The 23,754-nt window shown below is 40.4% G+C and overlaps 1 protein-coding gene across 7 annotated transcripts in view; it reads right to left on the bottom strand.

Annotated features, from left to right (window-relative positions):
- dgkb (diacylglycerol kinase, beta) overlaps positions 1-23,754 on the bottom strand; it is an 88,055-nt gene that overhangs the window by 21,712 nt on the left and 42,589 nt on the right. For all 7 annotated transcript variants that reach the window (XM_078251784.1, XM_078251786.1, XM_078251788.1 and 4 more), the window contains 2 exons: positions 23,163-23,323; positions 7,879-7,943 (listed from right to left, as the gene is read on the bottom strand). In XM_078251784.1, coding sequence (XP_078107910.1) covers positions 7,879-7,943; positions 23,163-23,323 — 226 coding nt within the window. The remainder of the gene's footprint in view (positions 1-7,878; positions 7,944-23,162; positions 23,324-23,754) is intronic.

The raw sequence follows: 23,754 nt of genomic DNA, 5'->3' as shown, positions 1-23,754 counted from the left end.
CTAATCCTGTATCTGAAGTCTCTTTTATATAGGCCTTAGTGGTCCCCTAATACTGTATCTGAAGTCTCTTTTATATAGACCTTAGTGGTCTCCTAATACTGTATCTGAAGTCTCTTTTATATAGGCCTTAGTGGTCCCCTAATACTGTATCTGAAGTCTCTTTTATATAGACCTTAGTGGTCTCCTAATACTGTATCTGAAGTCTTTTATATAGACCTTAGTGGTCCCCTAATACTGTATCTGAAGTCTCTTTTATATAGACCTTAGTGGTCTCCTAATACTGTATCTGAAGTCTCTTTTATATAGGCCTTAGTGGTCCCCTAATACTGTATCTGAAGTCTCTTTTATATAGACCTCAGTGGTCCCCTAATACTGTATCTGAAGTCTCTTTCCAGAAATTCAGCCTTGGTGCAGAATTACAGCCACTAGAGCCAGTCCCACAATGAGCTTTCCTTAGGATGTGCCATTTCTGTGTCTGTAGCTTGAAATGATATTGAGGAAGAGAGAGGGGGGGAAGGTGGAGGGGGGGGGGGTGTGGCCTTGACCAACTGCCATGCTTCACTCATTTGCAAGCCATGATGTCTCTCTCTTTCTCATGGGCGGGTCAAATTCTCTGGGCGGGCAAAGCAGAGAAAGGGGAGGTAACCTTTCCCCTTATGACATCATAAAGGGAAGATTCCAGATTGGCCAATCTGAGCTTTCATTTTCTCAAAGGCAGAGCAGGATACCCAGGGCTTGGTTTACATCTATCGCTATTTGAGGGACCATAGGCAGGCTGGGGGAACTCATACTAATGTTAAAAAACCTCATAAAGTGAAATTTTCATACCATGGGACCTTTAGGCTAACTTTATAATGAATACTGTGGTTTAACCATAGACTGTTTAAATCAGGACGTAGTCTTTTTGATGTCACCCATAGGTTTCCGAAGAGCCAACGCGACTCCCGGTCCCCTTGGCTGTTGACATCTTGGCAGGGAATGTTAAAGGTATTCCTGTACCTGAATTTAACGCGTGTGTTGTGAAAGGGCTGTTGAACAATTAAAAACAAGTATAATAATGTAAAAGCTGGAATGAAACACAAAATCTCATTTGTGATACTGTTTCAGCGCAGAGCCATTCATTTTGGGAACTGTTGCAATTACCTTAACAAAGCAATGCTGTTAATTAATGAAATAATTATTCATATTGTTTACAAAGCTTGGGGCGTTACAGCAGCATGTTTATCTGGTCTGACACCTCCAGCAACACATCTGCACAAGTTTGATTTTAGTGCAATGGAGACAATTTTCATTCCACATTAACTTTTGAAAGTTGCCCCTTAAAAAACCCATCATTGACATGCTTCCACCTTCGCTCTTCATTTTTATATAAAAGCAGCATGCAGCAAGATGAGTGTGAACATGCTTCAATCATTTCATAATTATTTTTAAAGATGATTTTTTGGTGGGCATTTTCGGTCTTTATTTTTGACAGGACAGCTGAAGAAATGAAAGGGGAGAGAGAGAGGGGGAATGACATGCAGCAAAGGGCCGCATGTCGGAGTTGATCCCTGGCCCGCTGCGTCGAGGAGTAAATCTCTATATATGGGCGCCTGCTCTACCAACTGAGCTATCTGGGCGCCCATCATTTCATAATTTTATCAGAGAAATCCCTTGCACAAACTAGCTTAGCCAAGGACCAGTGGTGTTGTTAAAGAATAACGCTCATTACATTTAGCCCCTAAACTGACTAATCTGGACATTCGCAGGTATTTCTTTAAGCCGTTTACTGTGTTACATTGGCTAGAAACTTGTTTGGATTCAGTTTGAATTACTTACTAAAGTCACTTGAAACTGACCAGCGGCCAAAACGTGAGAAGCTCTGCGGTGGTAAATTTCTTTCTGTTGCGAGTACTTTTAACCCAGATGTTTTTCATGTTCTTGGTTGTTAGGGACATACGCAGCCTGGAAGGAAGATCTGCAGACACTACTCAGAGGACTGGAAAAAGTACTGGAAAGAAAACCATGAAGTTTTTCTTTACAAAACACTACATTGTGTAGCCCCCACTTTTGAAACCTATTTGCCCTTGCAAATAAGTCTTGTATCAATAATTTGATTGGCTTTATCCAAATGAGTTCTCTGTCCACCTAGATAAAGAAACAAGAGCACTTGGACTAGTATATGCACAGATGGGGGGGTTTACACTGCATGTAACCACAAAAATATAGTATGCAAGTAATGTAATTTAACTGCAGATAGACTTAAATCATAGTCTTTTAACAGATTACTTTAAGCACACATGTAGATGTCATTAAAAATAATATTTTTATATATTTAAAAAGCGGACCTTCAATTTATCATTATCAAGGTAAACTTGTAAATTTATAGTTATATGATTTGTTTGATATTGCTCAGCCGTACTACTGCAAGTGCAGAGTCTTGTGTGTGTTAGTTGACTTGAGTTTGTGTGTGTGTGTGTTCCCACTGAGCTTGGGACAGGGCCACAGGTGAGATCCCTCTAAATTACAGACAAGTGGTCATTAATTATAGATGACACTTTGGTCACATAAACGATTTCATCCTCAAATGAGGTCTGAGGGCGGCCGCAACTGAGGTCCACCATGCATGTGTGTGTGTGTGTGTGTGTGTGTGTGTGTGTGTGTGTAAATTAGTGTGTGTGCATGTGTAATTTAGAGCGCCAACACCTGTGGCCCTGTTCCCAGCTCAGCAGGAAACACACACACACGTACATGCCTACACGCACATTAGCATTAGGTGTGTTGATGGGTGCGTGTGTTGGTGATTCCGGCAGCCCCATCCAGCACATTGCAGGGCTTTGATGAACATACTCATTATGCTAAAGAGTGCTCCATGCCTGGGCTTCCCTGTGCCTTCAGGAAAGGTTAACTCGGAATGGTTACACAGCACAGCGAGAGGCTCTGGGCGCACGGGGGCAGAGCGGCTCTGGAGGAGCGCCATGACGGTGTTAGATGTCTCGGGACCAGAAATAGATCTGGGTATGCAGTGCAAATATCATGGGAACATCAAGGCACCATGACTGATGCCACAGAATAAACAAACATTGCAGGCTGCAGCTGAAACGTCCCAAATCAGATGTGTTCCCTCACAGATCTCATGTTGTCTGGAGAGCAGCTGTAAATTAGTAACATCCCGACTTAATTTGTACAGTGGCACAGGAGGCAGTCAGGATTTGAATGTCCCTGTTATCGAATGATTTATAGTACAAAGAAGTACAAACACTAAGGCAAATTCCACGTAAGTATAACGTACTGTGACAATAAACACTTCTGATTCTGATGCAGCTACAAATAACAATTAACAGAGAATAAATGTGGGTTAATAACCATTGAAGAAATGGCTATTAATTTCATGAAATTATAGTTCATGTATTCTTGCTGCTCCTCCTTATTTCAACACCTGTAAAAGCCACTTTCCCTATGACTTGTATCAGCGATATTGGCATTTTTTATATTCGCAGGAATATAAAGGCGTTGTATAAGAATGAATTGTGCTACAAGTGATATGGATTCATGACGAGAGTTATGTGCATTAAAATCAGCCCAGTGGCCCTATGAATTACATCCATGTTGTATTGCATTGTGACAGTGCGAGACTACACTGTAGAGTAAATGTCCCAAAAAGCTTAGAGGTGGTGTGATTCTGCTAGTTATGTACGACAAAACTGAGAATTGGTTAGAAACGGTATGAAAAAGAGGAATCTGATAAGTGGCTTACAACCTACCAATCTGAACATCAGAGGGCAATAAAAAAAAAAAAAAATATATATATATATATATATATATATATATATATATATATTAGTCAACACTGTATAAGTATATAAGAACTATATAACAGAACAAAGTTCTTAATTTTCTAAACCCTCTCTCTTTCTCAATTGCTCCACCTCTCTTTCCTCATTTCTCTCACTATCCCATCTCTTTCCCTCAGAGTCAGAGATTAGTGTATAATTACATGGGAGATCAGCAAAAAAACGGGGTGAAAAAAAAGGAGTAGTATATTTTAACAAGGCGGTGGAGGAGGAGTGGCGATGGAGGAGGAGGTGGCGCGGCCCTCGTCACGGGCCGACTGATTGTCTGCTTTTAATCCTCAACCTCATTATCACCTCCAGGTCCGGCAGTGGCAGTAAATGAATCTATCTGCCGAGTGTCAAATCTTCACACCTTCGCCATGGTAATCACCCCAAGGTGCAAATACAGAAGACGGATAGGACGAGAGGAATGAAGGGGGGAAGAGAGAGCGTATGACCCCTGCATTTCATCAACAAAATCCCCTCATTTCATAATTAACAACAAGCTACATGATGTTTGGTTGGTAATTACAGCTCATTAAATATTCAGCTTCTTTAAGGTCACGCCAGTGACAGAATGTATAGATTTGGTACATATAGGAAGTGAAGAGCCATTACTGCTGTCAGACATTAAAAAACATAATCATTCAAAATTTGACATTTTTCTTTTTCCAAGTCGTACTGAAATCGTACATTCATCTGTTTATTACAACCTTGAAACATGTTCAAGAGCAAAAGAAAGGTTTCAAAAGTACACAGGTTCAAAATGCATACAAAAATAAGCATTTTTAATCCATGTTAAAAAAAGCTAAATTATTTTTTATTTTTCTGCACTGGCTGTTATTCCAAAATGGATTTGGTTTGCATACTGATCCAACATCCGACAGCGGATATTAAAATAACTGTCCGATGCAGAGATTGTCAGAGAGTCAGGTGGATCTCTTATAATTTCATTAATTCATAATTTATGCTCTTTATTGATCCCCAATGGGGAAATTACAATGTACACTCTGTTGTTATTACACACTACCCACAGGCCTGAAATACACACACACGTGCTCAGGTCCTTTACATGCACTAATGGAGAGATGTCAGAGTGAGTGGGCTGTGACTGCTGAACAGGCACCCTGAGTGTACTTCGGTCCGTACGGGGACTTGAACCGGCGGTTCCCAACCCAGCTCCCTGCAGACTGAGCTACTGCCATCCTTCTTAAAGTGTGGAGAGAGTGTAAAATATTTGCATTAAATACTTTTAATTGATGTTAAATTGCCTGAGAAAATGTAGAGTAGTCATCCAGAAATTAACTTACATTAAGAATCACAAACTAAAATAGGCCTACGTAATCATCTCAATAAAAAAAATATATTGAAAGATAAACTTTTCTGTGCAAAAAATAGCTCCAAATTGTCATCTTTTCACTTCCCATTATTAGCTCAGAAAATAAACAATATTTGAAAAAGCCATGGTCAGTTTGCCATTGAAATAATTTTAACATTAATATTACACATCTGGAAAAGGGTGTGTTAATAATAAAAACCTGTTAATTATAATTTGCTTTGGTGTCATTGCTATGATATTGCTGTTTCATATCTGTTCTATGTTTTTCTTGCGAGAAAGAAATGATTCAAAATGCAGGATAACTCAACAATTTCCTCTTTGAGATATAACTGAATTTTGTTTACTGGTCTTATGTTGTTGATTTCATTTCTATATTCTGCAGCTCGTCAGAAGTTTCTGGACAAAAATATTTGCAAAGTGCTATAGTCATTATCGTCACCATTGTTGTTTTAATTGATATTATGTAAGTGTCTGTCTACAGGCCTCTTTGTGTCTGTGTTCAAATCGGCAGTGACAGCTGCCGCCCACAAAGAGCCCGCGTCTGTCCCAGGTTTCTGCCTAAAAGGAAGTTGTTCCTCACCACTGTTGCACCAAATGCTTGCTCGTGGGAAATTGTTGGGTCTTTGTAAATTATAGAGTGTGGTCTAGACCTACTCGATCTGGAAAGTCTCTTGAGATAACTCTTATTATGATTTGATACTGCAAATACAATTTAATTTACGGAAAAGCTTGGATATTAGTGTTATTTTCTTTATTTATAATTATTAAGTGAGTTTTATGGTGCTTAAAGCTGGTTAAAAAATCATTAAAAAAATGATTCATTTCATTCATTCTTGACAAAAACATACTTATTGCAGATTAAAGTGAAATAAACTCTCCCCCCCAGAGACACGCTGCCTCCATTGTCACTGAAGTTCCTGAGAAAGAGCTTCGAGGTGCAGGAAAATGACTCTTTGATAACTTGCAATACACTTCCAATGGACACGAGCCCTTTGGACAAATCCAACAAAATCTATGCTACCTTGAAAAACTATAATCATGCATTATTGAATTGCCAAGGATAGTGTGTAATAGAGAGATCCTAAACCCATTCCCCCTCCTGAATTATTAATTGAATTCAAATAACAGACAGAATCATTTTCTTAAAATATCTAAATCATTTTTCACAAGAGCCTTAAAATGGGGGTAAAACAACAGAAATGCTGTCTGTGTGTCCCGCGTTTAGATCTGGAAAGTGACTAATTGTGAGTGACAAACACTAATGCAAACAGAAAAAATGGTTACCAACATGTAAGCGGGATGTGCAGACATGTTGGAGTAATAACATGGCAATGACAACCGAACACCCTTTTTGCTTAACCAGAAAAAGACAATAATGTTACAATTGGCAAATCCCTCGTAACCATCGGTAAACATTGTACGACAGGCCTGCTTTTATTTGAAACCCCTGCTTCCCTTTGGACCATTCCGCTGGCATATCTTCATGATCGAGCAACAAGCAGCAGAAAGAGAGTTGGCTAAATGTTGTACTAAGACCAGGGTAAAATATGATAATGAGTACAAATGGGATTATTAGGAGGCTGTGTGTCATCAGTCTGACTGATCCATGATGTCAAACTAGCCAAGCAAATTCAATTAGGCCTGCAATTACTCCCTGGAGCTAGTGGAGACGTATGGGAGACGTTAAATATTGATGGAAACATAGATGCCACATTTGTTCATTTCCAAAGGTGAACGCATCTCCTCGAAGGTAATCACAAATGCTAAATATGAAGCCGGTCCATTCGTCACGATGAGCTCCAGAGCAGCTACACTGTCTGTTGTCATGAAGGGGACACGCAGAACGTCTGCAAATGCACTGTAGGTTTGTTTAGACTGGGAGTACTTTTTTTTATAAAAATTTTTTTTTAAATGTAGACTCATTTCCATCCTGGTCGTCAAAATAAAAAAGGAAGGGAATTAACGTCATTCAAGGATCCTAAGGATTACCCAGCATTATATTCAGTGACATACCCTTTACTCTGAAGAAAAAAATGTATTCCACTGGAAAAGTGGTGTTTATCTGGACCAAAGCCAGTACCAACATCAGCCACAAAGGTGGAATATTTCAGATTGTTAATGGGCCACTCTGATGTCCTAAATTTTTTTTTAAATGACCTCAGTGTATCACCATAAAGTCATGAGAAATTACCAAAACGTGCCCCTTCAAGTTACATTTTTGTGTGAAAAGCTGCATGTTTTGGCACAAGAATACAGATGTTTAAGTAAGTCATTAGGTACATATGTAGATCAGCTGTAGTTGTTTTGCCCTGTTATTTTAACTCAGCCGTTCTCACTCCCAACTCAAAAACTACTGACACTTGGTCAGTGGCCCTCAGTGGCAGAAACCGAGGTTCTTGTCACTTAAACGTACGTCTTTTAACCCCACCCACGATCTTTTCCTAACCCTTACGAGGTGGTTCTACCCTGCGCGTTGAAAAATTACACCAAGGTGTAAAGTGTTAAAAAGGCAAGGGGCCCTGACCATGCGTTAGTATTTGACGAGTTGAGAATGAGAATGTGTTGTTTGAATCAGGCTGTTATGTATAGTTTTAGTAGCCCGAATAAGTTTTTAACTTCTATTGCAATTCTTTTATGGTTTTATGGTACCTGACGCTAAAGCAGTTAGGAACCACTGGGTTAGTACATAACTAATTCTAAATGGACAGCAAACAGACACAAACTTACCTGCTGTTGAACTTCTCTGGATGCTTCTCTCTCATAACATGGAAACGATGGGCAATGGATGCATCCTGAAAGACAGAATCAAATCTTTAGTTCACGTACTGCGAACAACATTGAATTCGTTGCAAGTGATTATCATCCCCTCAAACTAAAAGTCTGCAGTTTGGGCATTCTTGCGGGAAATCCGCCGGATCACACTCTTTTCGGCCGGATGTCCGTTACCTTCCGCTTTCTTTGTGTTGGAGATTTAAACTTAGGTGGATTTATGAGGGCTACGGTTAACTGCTCCTCAGATCTCTGCAGGGTAAATCCAGACAGCTAGCTAGACTATCTGTCCAATCTGAGTTTTCTGTTTCTAAAACAACTTTTGAACATACACATTCCAACAATCTCTTCCTGAGGCTATTTTGCAGAGGCACCACGGCTCAAGACGATTGTGATTGGTTTAAAGAAATGCCAATAAACCAGAGCATGTTTGTCTCCCATCCCGGAATGCTGTGTGGACTCGCCAGACCCTCCTCCGCAGCGTTGTGGAAGAAGGTCTGGCAAAGCGAGACTACATCCAAGGCAACTTCTTCCTCATTAACTAACTTAACTATAGGATGAAAGTGCAGCAGGTTTCAGTGGGGTTGAACCTGGGATGGAGACGTATTGACAGAAACCCTGATGAACAGCATGCTCTCTCCACACAGGCTAATTAATTAAACACACATTGTGAGTAATCACAGCTTCCAGTTAACCTACAGGATGCTACCGACCACGACAACCAAGTTGTTTTCTTTTTCCATCTCCCTTTCTCTCCCTCTCCATGTAACATATGTTACGGTGGTGTGACTGACAGAGACACTTCTCCAGTGTATTAACACCATCTCAGTCTGGTAAGACTGATCTAGTATTCAAGCGTTAACTTACACGCAGACTGCATGGATGGTTGGGCTCGCAAAGATATTTCAGACTGGTCTGCAGTGTTAGATTGTTTCCATGGTACCAGGCTGACCAGTGGCACCGAATGACAAAAACGAGGAAAACATGGCTCATAATTTTGTGGTTTGCTTACAATGTTGTGGAGCGAATGATGAGAAGGGAAAGTCTTTTTAAAGAGAACACGTCGGAAATATGCAGCAGTGAGGACATCGTCAATCAGTTTATATTTTATTTTTGTCCAAAATAACTATCGCGATTTTGACTGATGAGATAGCAGAAGTACTGTGCCATGCCACGTTAAGAAGCCACAGCAGCTCAGCTCTGCATTGAGAATTTATGGAAGTTTACACTCAGATCTGATCTCAGCCAGGGATAAATGGAATCTGAACAGTTCTTAAAGAGTAATTTAACACGTGTTAACATGTTTCACTGCCCTCTCTGGTTGAAGGTTTGAAGCATATTTCACTTCTGATCACTCCCAGCACCACTGATGGGTATGGTCCTGGAGTACATCTGTACATCGTAGCAGCAAGTTAATCCACTGGAGGTCATCAAAGACAAGATCACCTAACTTGACCTCTTCCTGCTATCTCAAGCAAAATTAGCTAGTATGAACAGGAGGGATGACTACATATAGGGGCACCTGACTGTTGTTTAAGTGTTCCTTTCTGGGTTGAGATAAATCCCATAATTTCTGAAGCTAAGTAATCCATCAAATAACGTATTTGAAAAATGCATGGTGACAATGAAATCAAAATGCAGCCAGAGTCAATACCAAGTGATCAGATATGATTATAATGTATCCACGTTACATTACCAGGTGTCAGAGTAACAAAGCAGGTATAACGTATTAGTTAAGCATCTGCGTTTGTAGAAACAGCCAATAGGAATGGCCTCTTGCTGAAATAACCTGTGATTGGTCAAAGTCTCCTGTCAGAGGCTAGATTTCTAAAGCCTAAAAACAGAGCCAAGAGACGGGCAGAAGTCTAGTTTTCTTTCAGAACACTAGACCAACAATATGCTGAAGATTATTAGGGCGCCTTATAACGGTGCCTTGCACTGAAAGTGCGAAGGAACCTATTGTTTTTGTTATTAGGATTATTATTATTCCGCGACGTCACTAGCATTTTTGAGGGGCTTAGCATGCTGGAAAACTCACAAAAATGTGCACACATGTCAGACATGGCAAAAACTACAATGTTCTGTAGTGATTGGGCTTGAGCGTTGCCAGGGGCCTCCATGGCACCCACTAACTTCTAGCTTCGGAATTCTGAAAAAAATGAGAAGTTAATATACCAAATTTTGAGGGAACATAGGTCTCATCTTGAAGTCCATGGAGCATTTTTTATTTATTTTTTTCACCTGACAGGAAGTCGGCCATCTTGGTTTTCGTGCAAAATTCTTCATTTTAGGTGTTTTAGGACTTTAGGATGCATGAAGTTGCGCAGCCATGTGCAGAATAGAAAATTCTTTGATCTGAATTCACATTTAGGCTTGAGAGTGGTATGGTTGCCCTATAGCGCCCCCTAATGGGCACATTTTTGACGGCCTCAATATATTGACCCTTTGCAAACACGTCACACGACCAAGTGACGGCGCCATGACGGACAGCGGAAGCACAGGCTAAACAGTAGTAGACGAGCGGAAAGTTTCATAGTTTCAATCAGTTTGAAATACATAACACTAAATAAACTGTATTTATGGCTTTAAATGGCTTCTTCTATTGAACAACAAGTTGTCGTGCTGTTATCGGTCGAGGTAGGGCATCTGGTAGGTGCTCACAAAGAGCGGTATTTGGAGAAGTTGGAGATAGCAGGATTGGATACCGATGCTTAATTCTTTCTCCCTCCGTTTTCACGGACCTCATTAAATCACCAAGTCTGCCACCGATCTGTACTACTATGTGGTAAACGGGGTATCCCCATATACTGGTGCTGATCTCAAAGCTTTTAAAAGTCTGGATGCTTCCCAGTTCTTTGTAGCTGGCTGGGTTACAGCTACGCGATGCTACGCTAACGGCGGGGGGAGGTACCTCATAATGGCAAAGATAAGACATCAATATAGGGTTTATTTTGTATTAACATCTATTCTTTACTTAAGTAAAAATTTATATAACACGTAGCCTGAACACATCCCAGCTCTGGGAAGTGCAGTCATTAATTATCTATCACACGTTAATCCATGCAATAAATCACGGAGTGTCTATGATCAGTAGTAACCACACATAATTGCAACATCTAGCCATCTTCTTATCTGTGATTATATTCGCTGTGTAGCCTACGTTTAGATTTGACCGATGGATATTACGACGCGATGGGCAGCAGCTAGCGAGCAGTCCAAAGCTAGCTGCAGCTAGCTCGTCAGCTAGCCAGGGTAGGAGCTCCGCAGACCCGCATTTAACTCGTTTTTGAAGCTAGTTTCCGTGCCATGTCATCTTTAATTTAACCGATATTTTTTTGTATGTGTGTTAAGTTAAATGATCAAGGGAACGGCTTTCTTTTTTGGATATGTAGCTAGGTCAGTGAATAACCGATGTTAGCTACTTATGTGGGTCATCATCGGGTTGGACCTGTTAGCAGGACAGCTGGTTAGCACGGCAGCTAGCTGGTTGAGGATAATTTTATTTATCACTCATTTAAAACAGAAAGGCAATACATACACATGCTTGTGTTGGTGAGGATAACTCTGCAGATTGTGAATGTGAGAACACAAAAATGAACGAAAACGTATGAGTTTAGCTTGCCGTCCATCTACAGCATAGCTCTTCCGCTGTCCGTCATGGCGTTCATAATTTGCGCGAGTGGAGCGTGACGTCACGTGCAAAGGGTCAATACAAAAACTCACAAAAATTGGCGCCCACATAAATACCTGGGAGATTTTGCGAGACTGTACAGTGATTTGGCCCATACCTGTAAGCGGGCTCCATAGTGCCCCCTAATGCGTGGAAAGCCTTTAAATGGACATTGTTGCTCCAATATTCACTGCACATATTGCTCTAATCATTGCGGACATATTTCCAATTTACCTTCATTAGCTCCACCCAACCAGAAGGCGGACATTTTTAATTTATTCATTTTTCATGTGTTTTACATTCTTTTGAACTCCTCCTAGGCGGTGATTCTGATCCTCACCAAACTTTGCAGGTAGTATCTATGGACCATCATGATGAAAAGTTATCAAAATAATTTTGATAGTTAAATTAAAAAATTAATTTGCGAAGGGGGGACCAACTTCCTGTAGGTGGCTGTCAAAACAGGAAGTTGCGTATCTTGGCCGCAGTTATTCCGATGATCACGAAACTCCATGCTAAAGTTTGAGTGAATCGACCATTAGATGGCGCCGTTTCAACTTTTTTTATTAATTAGCCACATTGCGATAAATGGGAAACCTACTTTGTCTAACTCCTCCTGGGCCCTGAGTCCAATCTGCACGAAAACTTGCGTATTGACCTGGTGTATCCTCGTGACAAAAAGTTTAAAAAAAAAATTTGATAAGTAACACAATGTGCAAATTATAGAGGACCAACTTCCTGTAGGTGGCTGTCGAAACAGGAATGGTTGTATCTTGGCAAAAGTTATTCCGATATTGTGATATCGTTTAAGTTAGACTCTTGTGAGAGGTATCATTGAACTCAGCAAAAAAGTTCCTTTTTAATTGGTGACGGTTTGCCACGCCCCAAATGCTTAAGCCACACCCTCTTTAATAACTAATGACCCGTTTCTTGTAAACTATTGTGTGAGGTATCATTGAACTCTGCAGAGAGTTCCCTTTTCATTGGTGACGATTTGCAGTGTCTTAGTGCCAAGCAAATGCACGGCCGCAAGGAGCAGCGTCCGCCAGTACTCCCGGCGTGCTGGGAGGGGTGAGGGCCCATTCATCGCTACTTGCAGCTTTAATTAGTAATTATCATGAATTAATCTTGAAGAATATCAAGATTATTATTGTAGTTTTTCAAACAAAAAACTGCCTACCCCAGCTTTAACATGAAAACTAAATATATATGAGATCAATTGTCAATATGCAGATTGTGAACTACAGAGAGACATTTTCCTTTAATTTACACTTCTGAGTCAGTGTGAACAGAAAAATGCTTGCAAGGCCTTCGTGGAAAAACAGACCAAACTCTGACAAAGTTGTCCGGCTCTGAAAGAGTGAGAGAAAGTTGCTGTAAACTTTTTGGGCTTGTTCCTCTCCCCCTCTCCTCTCCACTGAAGCAATCTGTTTTGAACCACTCCATTTTGAGTGGCACTATTGAAACAGCACCTACAGGGAGGACCCCCTGCTAGCGCTCTGTACAGAAATTTAGGAGAAGCCAAAAGAGGAAATCAATGGAGCTTCTCTTGATGTCTCTTCAAGACGCTGTAAGCAGAAGACCAAAAGAATTCTTCAAGTTCCCCGCAGACTCACCTCACGCTTCCAACGCGAGCCAGAAAGGTGAGATGATGGATATATGTGAGAGAGTGTAACTTGATTTTCTTACAAACAGGACAATAGCTGCAAACAAGAGAGCAAAAGATAGGAGAGGTTGTCTCCCCTTTGGTTTGGGGTCTATTATCTGAGATCTGTACAAGTGGAGTTGTGGTTTTTGCAACAGTAGACGGCGATTTCAAGTCACATTGATGCAGCGTTTGTGTGCTTTAAGTGGTAAAACCTTTAAAATAAACCAGCCTAACACTGCTATGTAGCTGAAGTCAACATCACAAAGATTATTAATGTTTTATGATTTTCTTTAAAGATATATATCCATAAACATGGCAGATACGCAAAATTACTTTTGTACAATTATAAAATTTATCAATTTCTATCCACGTTGAAAAAACAAAACCTTAACTTATTCAGATCATTTTTAATTACCATGTGCTTGGAATTAGAAGCCCACACAATGAGTAATGAGTATTTCACAGAAAAAAAGCTAAAACAATTAGAGAAAAATTAGATTAAAAAAACCCCAAAAATAACAGAATTTGACAACAAAAATAACTTAAAGATATATATATATATATATATATGTATATATATATATATATATATATATATATATATATATATATATATATATATATATATATATATATATATATATTAGGGCTGTCATATTAGGGCTGTCAAACGAAAAAATCGTGATTAATCGCTGAATATTTATAGTTAACAGCGATTAATCGCATGTCATTCTATTATTTTGCATTTCAGAACTGTTTTTAAGTACATATTAACATCGGATAGCAATTCTTACCAGTGTATCTTGATTGGGAATCAAATGAATGCAAAGAAAGTGATATAAACATAAAGTCACTTTCTTTGCATTCATTTGATTTTAAGATTTGTATGTGTTTATTATTTATTTATTTACTGTAAACAAAAGAAAAATGTGTGAATCTAGTCACACATTTGAATCTAGATTCAATATAGTGTGCAGTAACTCCTAAATAATTTTGATTACTCATTGACGTCCAGTATTCACCTTGCATCACTTTGCAGCAGTTCCAGTTCGGCTGCTTTCTCCGTGTCGTACAGGCTGTGTATGCGTGAAACTACTGTCCCCCTCGACGGCAATGTATAAGACGGGTCAGAACATGCCAACTGTAGTCTTTAAGACCCGAGTCTTCTATGATGCTGACAGGTCTGCAGTTAGTTGCCACCCATTTTGCAAGAGCGGTAGTAATTGTTTTGGATTTGGTTTCATCCGCAGGTCGGCAAGTAGCACTCTCCAAAACAGTGCTTTGCCTGAGCCTGCTAGCATCAACCTGAGTCACGTTAACTGTACTACTATGCTTAGCTCCGTAGGTGGTAGCTCAATCTTGACGTGCTTCGGTGATATTTTAATTTGGCACACAATGTGCATATGGCTTTCGACCCATCCGGGAGTTTTGGAAAATAAAAAGCACCATTCAGAATTTTGTTGCTGCTATCTTTCTCCATCATGCCTGCAGCCTGCAGCAGCAGGATGTGTTGTTACGAGGAAGTATGGCAAAGTGCGGCAAAGGGTCAAAATAGTAGCCTGTTAGGCACGACGCAAAGCTGAGTGAAGTGAAAATAAATTAAGAAATGGCGGCATGCGATTAAAAAAAATTAACGCGTTATGCTTAGCCCTTAATTGCATCGCGATTAATGCTGACAGCCCTAATATATATATATATATATATATATATATATATATATATATATATATATATATATATATATATTTTTAGTGGTACAAATTAAATTAAATTTTTTGTCAGTTTCATGATAAAGAACATCCCGACAGCAATTAAAATAGTGTTATTTCTCTCCTCCAGTTGCTTAACTTCTTACCCTGCTGCATTGATAGAAGTACAGAGTGCAGAGTACAGAAGTGTACTCCAGGGTGTGTCAGTACATCATGACATCATTAGGTGTAGTTAGAGGTGCAGAAATTTGTAATACTGAGCTTTTCAAAGAAAGAAACTCTGAAGCAGGATATTATTTTTCATGTTTATACATGTGTGATCTCAAGTATTTAGACAGGTTACATTTTTTTTGAGTGACTGTAATTATTTAATTTTCTCTAAATTCCTCAACTCCAAGGAGAGAACACATCCGGTGTCTCTTCACTAAAGATGTACCAACCTTTGTCCAATCAGGCCAGTTTGTAGACTTTGACATTGTCCACTGAAAAGATATTACCACATTTCAGTTTGATAAATTGCTGCTTTTGGTCTATCAGGCTCCAGTATTATGATAATTTGGTCCTCAAATCAAGAAAATAAATTCATTTTTAATATGACTACTAAACATTTATCAGATTCAAAGTTTATAACTGACCTGGAAAACAGCAGTTGAGAAAATAATATCACCACGCGGTCTAGTTGGTAACTGTTCTGGAGCTTGTGATCACATTATGCAATCTGTAGATTTTAAATTATCAGTCCTTGCTCCACTTTTTGGTTTACAAGCTGAGGTTCAAAATTCACTCTTGAGAATCTGCTGATGAAGATTATATGATATAATTGAGAGCTCCAGAACAGCTACTAAATGGACCTTTTGGCGAGTCTTAACTGCTCGTTTGAAGGGTGAGAATGAACTTTGAATCTCAGCTTTTAAAGATCCAGTGTGTAACGTGTTTAGTTGTTCATTATTAAAATCTGTGTTGGCCGTTCACAAACTTGTCCTTTTTCACAATATTTATTTATTTAAGTATTCCTATTGGCTTGAAATTTTACATTCACATGAACTAGGGTAGATGCTCCATATTCATGCGCCATCTTAAAATACGTTAGCCGATCTACTGCTCCGGCTTTCGCTGTCACATGATAAACTCACGTGTGCTACTAATGCTGCTAATGGGTATCGTAGCTTCCCGGCCCCCGGCAAGTTTGAAGAAGGAAACATGAAGGACCACACGTATTCAAAATCCAAATTTCAGGAACAGGAGTCTTCTTCTTCTTCTCCCAGAAAAAGAAAGAGGATATTGAAAAGAGCAAGAGACCGGCTTTTTGAAGCGTGAAGGCTACCGTAGCTGTAATACGTACTTTGAACTGCGTGTTTAATTTTACTATTTCACAATTTTATTCTTTTATTCCTGTATTTAATCTGTTTTTGACTGTTTTAATTTTGTATGAAATGCTTTTAATGTTGTATTAACTATTTTTAATTTTGTATTCATTTGTATTGATTTTTAACTGTGTTTACTGTTTTATTGTTTTATGTAAAGCACATTGAATTGCACCGCTGCTGAAATGTGATATATAAATAAATTTGCCTTGCCTTGCCTTGGTGCGAGAGAGTTGATTGCGATATATGATCTCAACGCTAGATGGGAGAAATTCCTACACATTGGATCTTTAAGACAACATGGATACAAAGTCCTTCAGGTGCTTTGCGATTCTATAACTGGCAATCTCCATCTGCTGATGAAGAGTATGTGGTATGATTGAAAGCTTCAAAATATCTACTAAATGGACCTTTGAGGCCAATTACTATATATATTTAAGTATATAAGTCAAATCATTAAATACCTTACTCTCATCTGGAGCCTTATTCAAAAACAAAATTGTAAAAGCTAAATAACAGGACAGGTCGGTCGCACCATCAACACGTCGGACACATTCACATCTTGGAGCCTTGATTCCCTCGCGGCAGTCGGACGCCGTCAGCTCACTCACTCTCTCTCTCTTTCCCCCTAGCTGCCCTCAAATAATTACCAATGTAAAAATCTGGCACCCAAATTAATACAGGACATGTGTAATGTCCTCTCATAGCTCAAAGTTTAGTCCAATTATGAGTGGGCCCCAGCGGTTTGATGTGCCTTTCACTACGGGGGAGAGTAATGGCTTTGACAGGAGCGCCGGGGTCATTAGGGCGACTGACTGCATTATGGTAGTGGAGCGCGCTCAGTGATTAGTTCTGTCTCTCACCCCTGGCCCTGATTGAGATCATTACACTTCACGTCACTTCCACATCCTCCCAAAGGAATGGCGACCATTAATTCTCAGTCCAACTGGGCTATGGCAGAAGGTTAGGTTGGATGAATTTACAAAAAAAAAAGATCTTTTAAGGAGAATCACCTGAGTTCTTGGACTGAAATGACTTGAAATGAATGTTTCAGTTTGTTCCCCAGCTGCTGACACTAATGATTTGAGAGGTATGAGAGCAATCAAATATTGTAAAGATATAAAGAACTTCTCTTTAAATGACTTCAGATTCAAGCACATATTGGTCACACTCTGCAACTGCTGATCTTTTGATTCTGACAGTGTCATTACAGAAACAATCTAGTCTCCATCTGCATAATCTCTGAGGTAATTATGAGCCTGACTTGTCGCTTAATCTTTATTGTAATACTTTTTTCATTCAACGGAAAGCAAAAAATTTGATGCAAAAATATATCACACTCAAATCTATAGAGAGCTCAAAATCTTCTTAATCCCCACAAACAACTTCATTTGTCATCATCACGCCTGCTAGGTGCTAATCCCACTAACAGAGCAGAGGCAATAGGGGTTACAGTGACTTTATGAACCAGTCGGGTCAAAGCTGCTTTCTGTGGTCCCATGAAGGCATTCTTTTTAGGGTATCGTCGTTTTAGTTAACTGCATTTGTTTTGCAAACAAAGACAGGGGACGAGCCAACAATAGTAAAATGAAAAGTAATACTCAAACACAGACTTTTCCGATGTTACACCAAAATCTGTGACCCATCAGAATGTGTTACAGTAGAGCCGGTCTGCCTGCCGTTAATCATATTGTGACTTCACAGTATAAATCGGACCTGTGCAAAGGGATTAATAAAAACTATAAAAAATAAATAAATAGATCGATCGATTTTTATTGATCCCACACACAACACACATACAGAATATACATGAAATAATAGGATACAATATACATGAAATAATAAATAGGATAGAATACAAGAACAAATATTCAAAACAATTAAGATAATAAGTTAGGAATAAAAATGTAGACCTACTTAAATAGTATGTTGTAAGTAAACCTATGTTTGTGCATGTTGCAGTTAGTGCAGTTATGATGTAGAGTGATGTATATGAGTCTTATCTAACACTCAGTGATAAAGTGTTAAAAAGTTTTATTGCCTGTAGTAGGAATGATTCCTTGTAGCGGTCAGTGCGACATCGAAGCTGTCGGAGCCTCTTAGAGAAGGCGCTCCTCTGTCGGACCAGTGTTGGGTGGAGAGGGTGGTCGGGGTTATCCATAATGGATAACAGTTTGTTCAGTGACCTCCTCTCCACCACAGCTTCAAATGTCTCCTGTTTGCAGCCAATAATGTTTGTTCAGTCTGTTTGTGTCGCTGGCTGCGATGCTGCTGCCCCAGCAGATGGCGGGGGAGAACAGAGCGCTGGCCACAACAGACTGGAAGAACATCTCCAACGTTCTGCTGCACACGTTGAAGGTCTCAGCTTCCTCAGGAAATAGAGTCTGCTCATCCCCTTCTTGTAAACAGCGGTGCTGTTGATTTTCCAGTTCAGCCGGTTGTCGATGTCGACACCCAGGTATCTGTACTCCTCAACCATGTCCACATCTCCACCAAGAATGCAAAGGGGCTGCAGAGCCGCTCCCTTCCTCCTGAAGTCAATCACCATCTCTCTGGTCTTATCCACGTTCACCAGCAGTGGATTCTTACCAGCCCACTCCACAAAGTTGTCCACCAGCACTCTGTACTCCTACTCCTGTTTATCCCTTATACACCCAACAACTGCAGAGTCATCAGAAAACGTCTGTAGGTGACATGACTGAGTTGTACTGAAAGTCTGTGGTGTATAAGGTGAACAGAAAAGGAGACAGCACAGTCCCCTGTGGAGTAGAGTTTAGATTCTCTGCCCGAGCCCGAACTCGGCCGATATGTCCTTGCCTTCATCAAGCATTTGTGTTTTTTTTATCTTTTATTTTAATCGTTACTTTATTAGCCTAATTGGATGGAGAGAAAGCTATGCCTCTCCAGCTTCTCCCATAGCTCTGGGTATATGTCCTGCACTGACTTGAGTGTGAGGTAAACCGTGCTAAATCGTGTCTCCCCCATCTGTAGCACTGTCTTCGATAATTGCGCAACCAGGCCAGATTGTTTCAGATATCTCCCGAGTCCTTTAGCAGCAGATATGGTCTCTCCTATATCTGGCGCGTTGTCGGCCAGTGCGTCGGCATGTAGACCGTGACGAAGTACAGTATTAATTAGGTGATCGAGACAAGAAAGTCTCCTATATGGTTCCAGGGCTTTGATTATGTTGCTGCCTTGATCTGTTACCCACAGGTAAAAGGAATTGTAGTTGAGAATGTCAGTTGTAACGGCCCACGTATTAAAAAATTGTCGGGTTTAAATCAGGCTCGGCCTCATAATTACAGTTAATGTGTCGGGCCAGGGCCGGGCTCGGACACAACGTGCACAGGCTCGGGTAGGGTCGGGCTTGATTTTTTGGGCCCGATCTAAGCTTTACTGTGGAGCCCCTGTACCACTCTCCCACACACGGTCCAGACGGACAAACTTTGGTCTGCCTGTCAGGTAGTCTGTGATCCAGGAGACTGTGGGCGCACTAACACCCATCAGCTGCAGCTTCTCACCTAGTACCAGGGCTGGATGGTGTTGAATGCACTGGAGAAATAACAAATAACATGTCTGTGGGGGAGATGAAATGTGCTGTAGTGGCGGGGGGAGTGGGCAGACCACAGGGGAGTGAGGGGGGAGGTGTGGGAGCAAGAGAGGAAGGGAAGGAGGTAGTGAGGGGTTGGTGGAGTGGTAGAGGAGCCAGGGTATGCCTGTGAGCTAAACCTGTTAAGTAACAGTTTAGCTTGTTTGCTCTCTCACGGCTGGCTGGTGTTTGTCTTCTTCTACCCCCACACCCAGTGATCTCTTTCATCCTCGTCCACACCTCCCTGATATTGTTCAGTTGTAGACTGGCCTCCAGCTTCCTCCTGTAGGAGTCTTTACACTACCTCAGTTTCTCCCGCAGTTCGTGCTGTACTTTCCTTAGCTCCTGTCTGTCCCATGACCTGAAATCTTTCTTCTTCTCATTCAGAAGAACTTTCAGGTCACTGGTGATCCAGGGCTTGTGATTGAGGAACATACTTAGGAGAAAGCAAAACAAGGTTGGGATCCGATTTGCCAAAGGGGGTAACCATGATAACCATGAAGGCATTGGGCTGCTGCGTCTGAAGTCGTGAGACAGTGGTGTGAATGACATCAGCAGCTGCCTCCACATCAGCAGATGGTGGAACGTAAACAGCGATCACTATGGCGGACGTAAACTCCCTTAGCAGATAGTACAGACGCAACCCCACAGCCAGCAGTTCAATGTCCGGGCTACAGAGACGTTCCTTCACATGCACATGTCCGGGATTGCAACAGTTTTCACATACAGTGCAACCCCCACTCCCTTCTTCTTACCGCTTTCTATAATATGCCTGTCCGCCCGAACAGTCAAAAAGCCGGGTACCGCAACGCCGTGATCCGGGATATGCGAGTGCAGCCATGTCTCGGTAAAACACTGTATGCTGCACTCGCGGAACTCCCTCTGGGTTTTAATGAGTGCCGCAAGTTCGTCCGTCTTATTTCCCAGAGACCTTACATTCCCCACAATGATCGATGGGACAGAAGGCTTATGTTTTCTCTGCTTTGCCTTACGTTTTAATCTACCTCTGCAACCCCGGCGTCTCCTCTGTAGTTCCTTCCGGATTTCAGGCTTGGCCCCCGTCAGCAGCCCAGGTCGACACAGCGCTATCAGCTGATTGCGTGTGTAAACAATAGTCCCGCTGCCTTGTGCGTAACTCGCAGTTACAAAAAACGACCAAAGTAAGAATAGAACTAAGAGAAAAGTTCCAAAGTTGACAGAAGCCATTTCAACACAGATGTTCTAAGTGACCATAAAAAAAAGAAATGCACTTAAAGACCAATAAGAGACTAAAAAACACACAGAATGCACATCAGTAGCTGCTGCAACAGGCTAACGCACGACACAGCGGCATCTTGCTGATGTAGAGTTCTTTTCACCGTTTTCTCGTTTGCTGTTACAGGTCATTTATGAAAAATTGGAAAATTAAACAGTTTAAGAAACATTTAAAAAAATCCTCATAGTTACTTTAAAATAGTACATATGTATAACTTACGTACGTGGCATTAGTTAAGTAAATAAGTTGCGTAATAAAGTATGTTAAAATAAGTCAATGTTTACTTTCCCTTTACATGAGACACAAACAGCTGTCTCTGGATGAAAGTCCTGTGTTTTTTGACCCATCCGGCCACCCCGACCTCCTTCCTACGCTTACTTTCTTGCTCTTGTACTTTATCCACAACAAATGTACTAAATCCTTTTAAGAAATATTGTTTGAAACATTTTATTTTTTACCTTTATACTGTGAAATGAATGCACTCAAATATTAGGGTGAATGTTGAGAGATTTATTTCACACTGTAACTGCTTCCCCCTGTACACAATGCCATATATTCAGCTCTGTAGACAGATGACAGCCATTGTTCTCCTCTATCACAATGTTAACAAGACTTGTCTTCTAATATCCTCCAACATTGTCATTAGGGGCCCCGGCTGGAGGTGTTATTCAACTAACATTTGTAAGGCCATGCATCACTTATGTCTCTGCCACAGTCTGTACCAATCGCACAACACCGAGTGGCTCCCTCCTCTGCCACCTGCAAATGTCAATTACCATATTTCCCCCTGACATTTATCAGTAATGGCTAACATGAGCAACGTGAAATCAGTGTCATTATGGTGGAGATGGACGGAGGGGGGGGGGGGGGACGGCTGCATAACACCGTGCAAAGACACAACATGGCTTGTTTATCAATCAGAGGTGGTTGAGGCTTGAGTACATCTCAATAAAGGCCTAACCAGAATGTGATCAAAACAAATAAATTGACTGATTATGCTCTTACTGCAGGTACTGTGTATTGTGTTTTTATTCAACCTTTAATAACAGAACCAAAAATTATTGACAGTGGGAATTTTATTGTCAGTACGTCAGTCCATCCTTCTTCAGTCTCTGTTCAAGTTTGTATTTGGTTTAAGCTAACGGTTTGAAAAGCTGCCATACTGTATGCATCTTCCACCAGCAGTGTAACCCTGCATTTACAGTCAAGTATGGTTTGTGATACCAGTGTGCTTTTCAAAATCTTGCAAGGTTATACGATACCAAGAGGTGAAATCTGGCATTAAATGTAGCTTTAAATACATGTTAAAAATACGAGTGGGACTTGCAAGAAGAGGTACTCCAGCTATACTGCTTTAGTTCCATAGACAACAACAAATCAGTTTATGACTAACCAAAATCACCTTCTTTGTTCTATTATTGTCCATTTTAGATTATTTTTATAATTTTAGAAAATTATGAAGAGGTATGATTAGGGCTGAGTATCGTTCAAAATTATTAAATACTGGTACTGATACCACCACTGTGACGTTGATACCGGTCCCTAAACAATACTTTTTCAATACCAATTTTCAAAAAGAAATTACAACTTTACACATTATGGCACAGATCTTTTGATCTATTTTTTAGCTCCTACTACGTGAGCCAGTCTGTGTGCAGAACGTAGAGTTTTCCCTGCATGCCTCTACGACATGTAACGTTAAGACAGCCAATCACAAGCATTATTAGATTTTGGTAGATGCATGCTTATTGGCTCACTGACGCTGATGAGATTTACTCCTTAGGTATTGAAATTGGGTATTGAATGACAAGACATTTTTCAATACTCGATACTTTTCGATTCGGTTAGTGACTAAAAAGTATTGAAATTGGTACCCAGCCCTTGGTATCATCTTTCAATTTGTCAACCAAAGACTATATAATATACAGTATATACAACTTAAGATTCCTGTTCCCTCGTTCTCCTGCCTCATCAGTGCCATGAATACTGACTGTAAGTGTGACTCACCACTCCGATGGAGAAGTAGTTGTTGACGATACTGTAAGGCACCGGGTCCCCTCGCTCCTCCTTGTCTGTGGGTGTGACATCAAACTTCCAGCGATCCAGCATCACCTCCGAACTGTTCTCTATGTCCCGCATGATCTTCAGCAGGCTCTCACCCTCATAGCCTCAGCAAAACAAAACCACAAGTTGTGTGTTACAATGGGCCGAGAGCTTGTACTACTCGGCTGATGCCTTTTAATGACTTACGATAACATGAGTGCAAAACTACCTCCAAGTTCTTCTTGGTTTGTTGATTTATCGGACTGGTATTTAAAAAAAAAATCTGATTTATGCTTCAAATCAAAGCTACAGAAAAGCGAAAACTCCAAACATGCTCTGGTTGCACCTTCTCAAATGTGAGGATGTGTTGCTTTTCTGTTTTAAATGAGTGTAAACTGGATATCTTTGAGTTTGGGTTGGACAAAACAAGACTTGGGAAGATGTCCCCTCGAACTCTGGGAAACTGTGATGGACAGTTTCACTATTTTCTAGCATTTTACAGGAAATCAATTAATCTAGAAAATAATCTGCAGATTATAGTAAAAGGTTATAGCAT

This window comes from Sander vitreus, chromosome 6, assembly GCF_031162955.1.
Source record: "Sander vitreus isolate 19-12246 chromosome 6, sanVit1, whole genome shotgun sequence".
NCBI lineage: Eukaryota > Metazoa > Chordata > Actinopteri > Perciformes > Percidae > Sander > Sander vitreus.
Note: the sequence above shows the minus strand (reverse complement) of the source record. Positions and strands in the feature narration are given on the sequence as shown.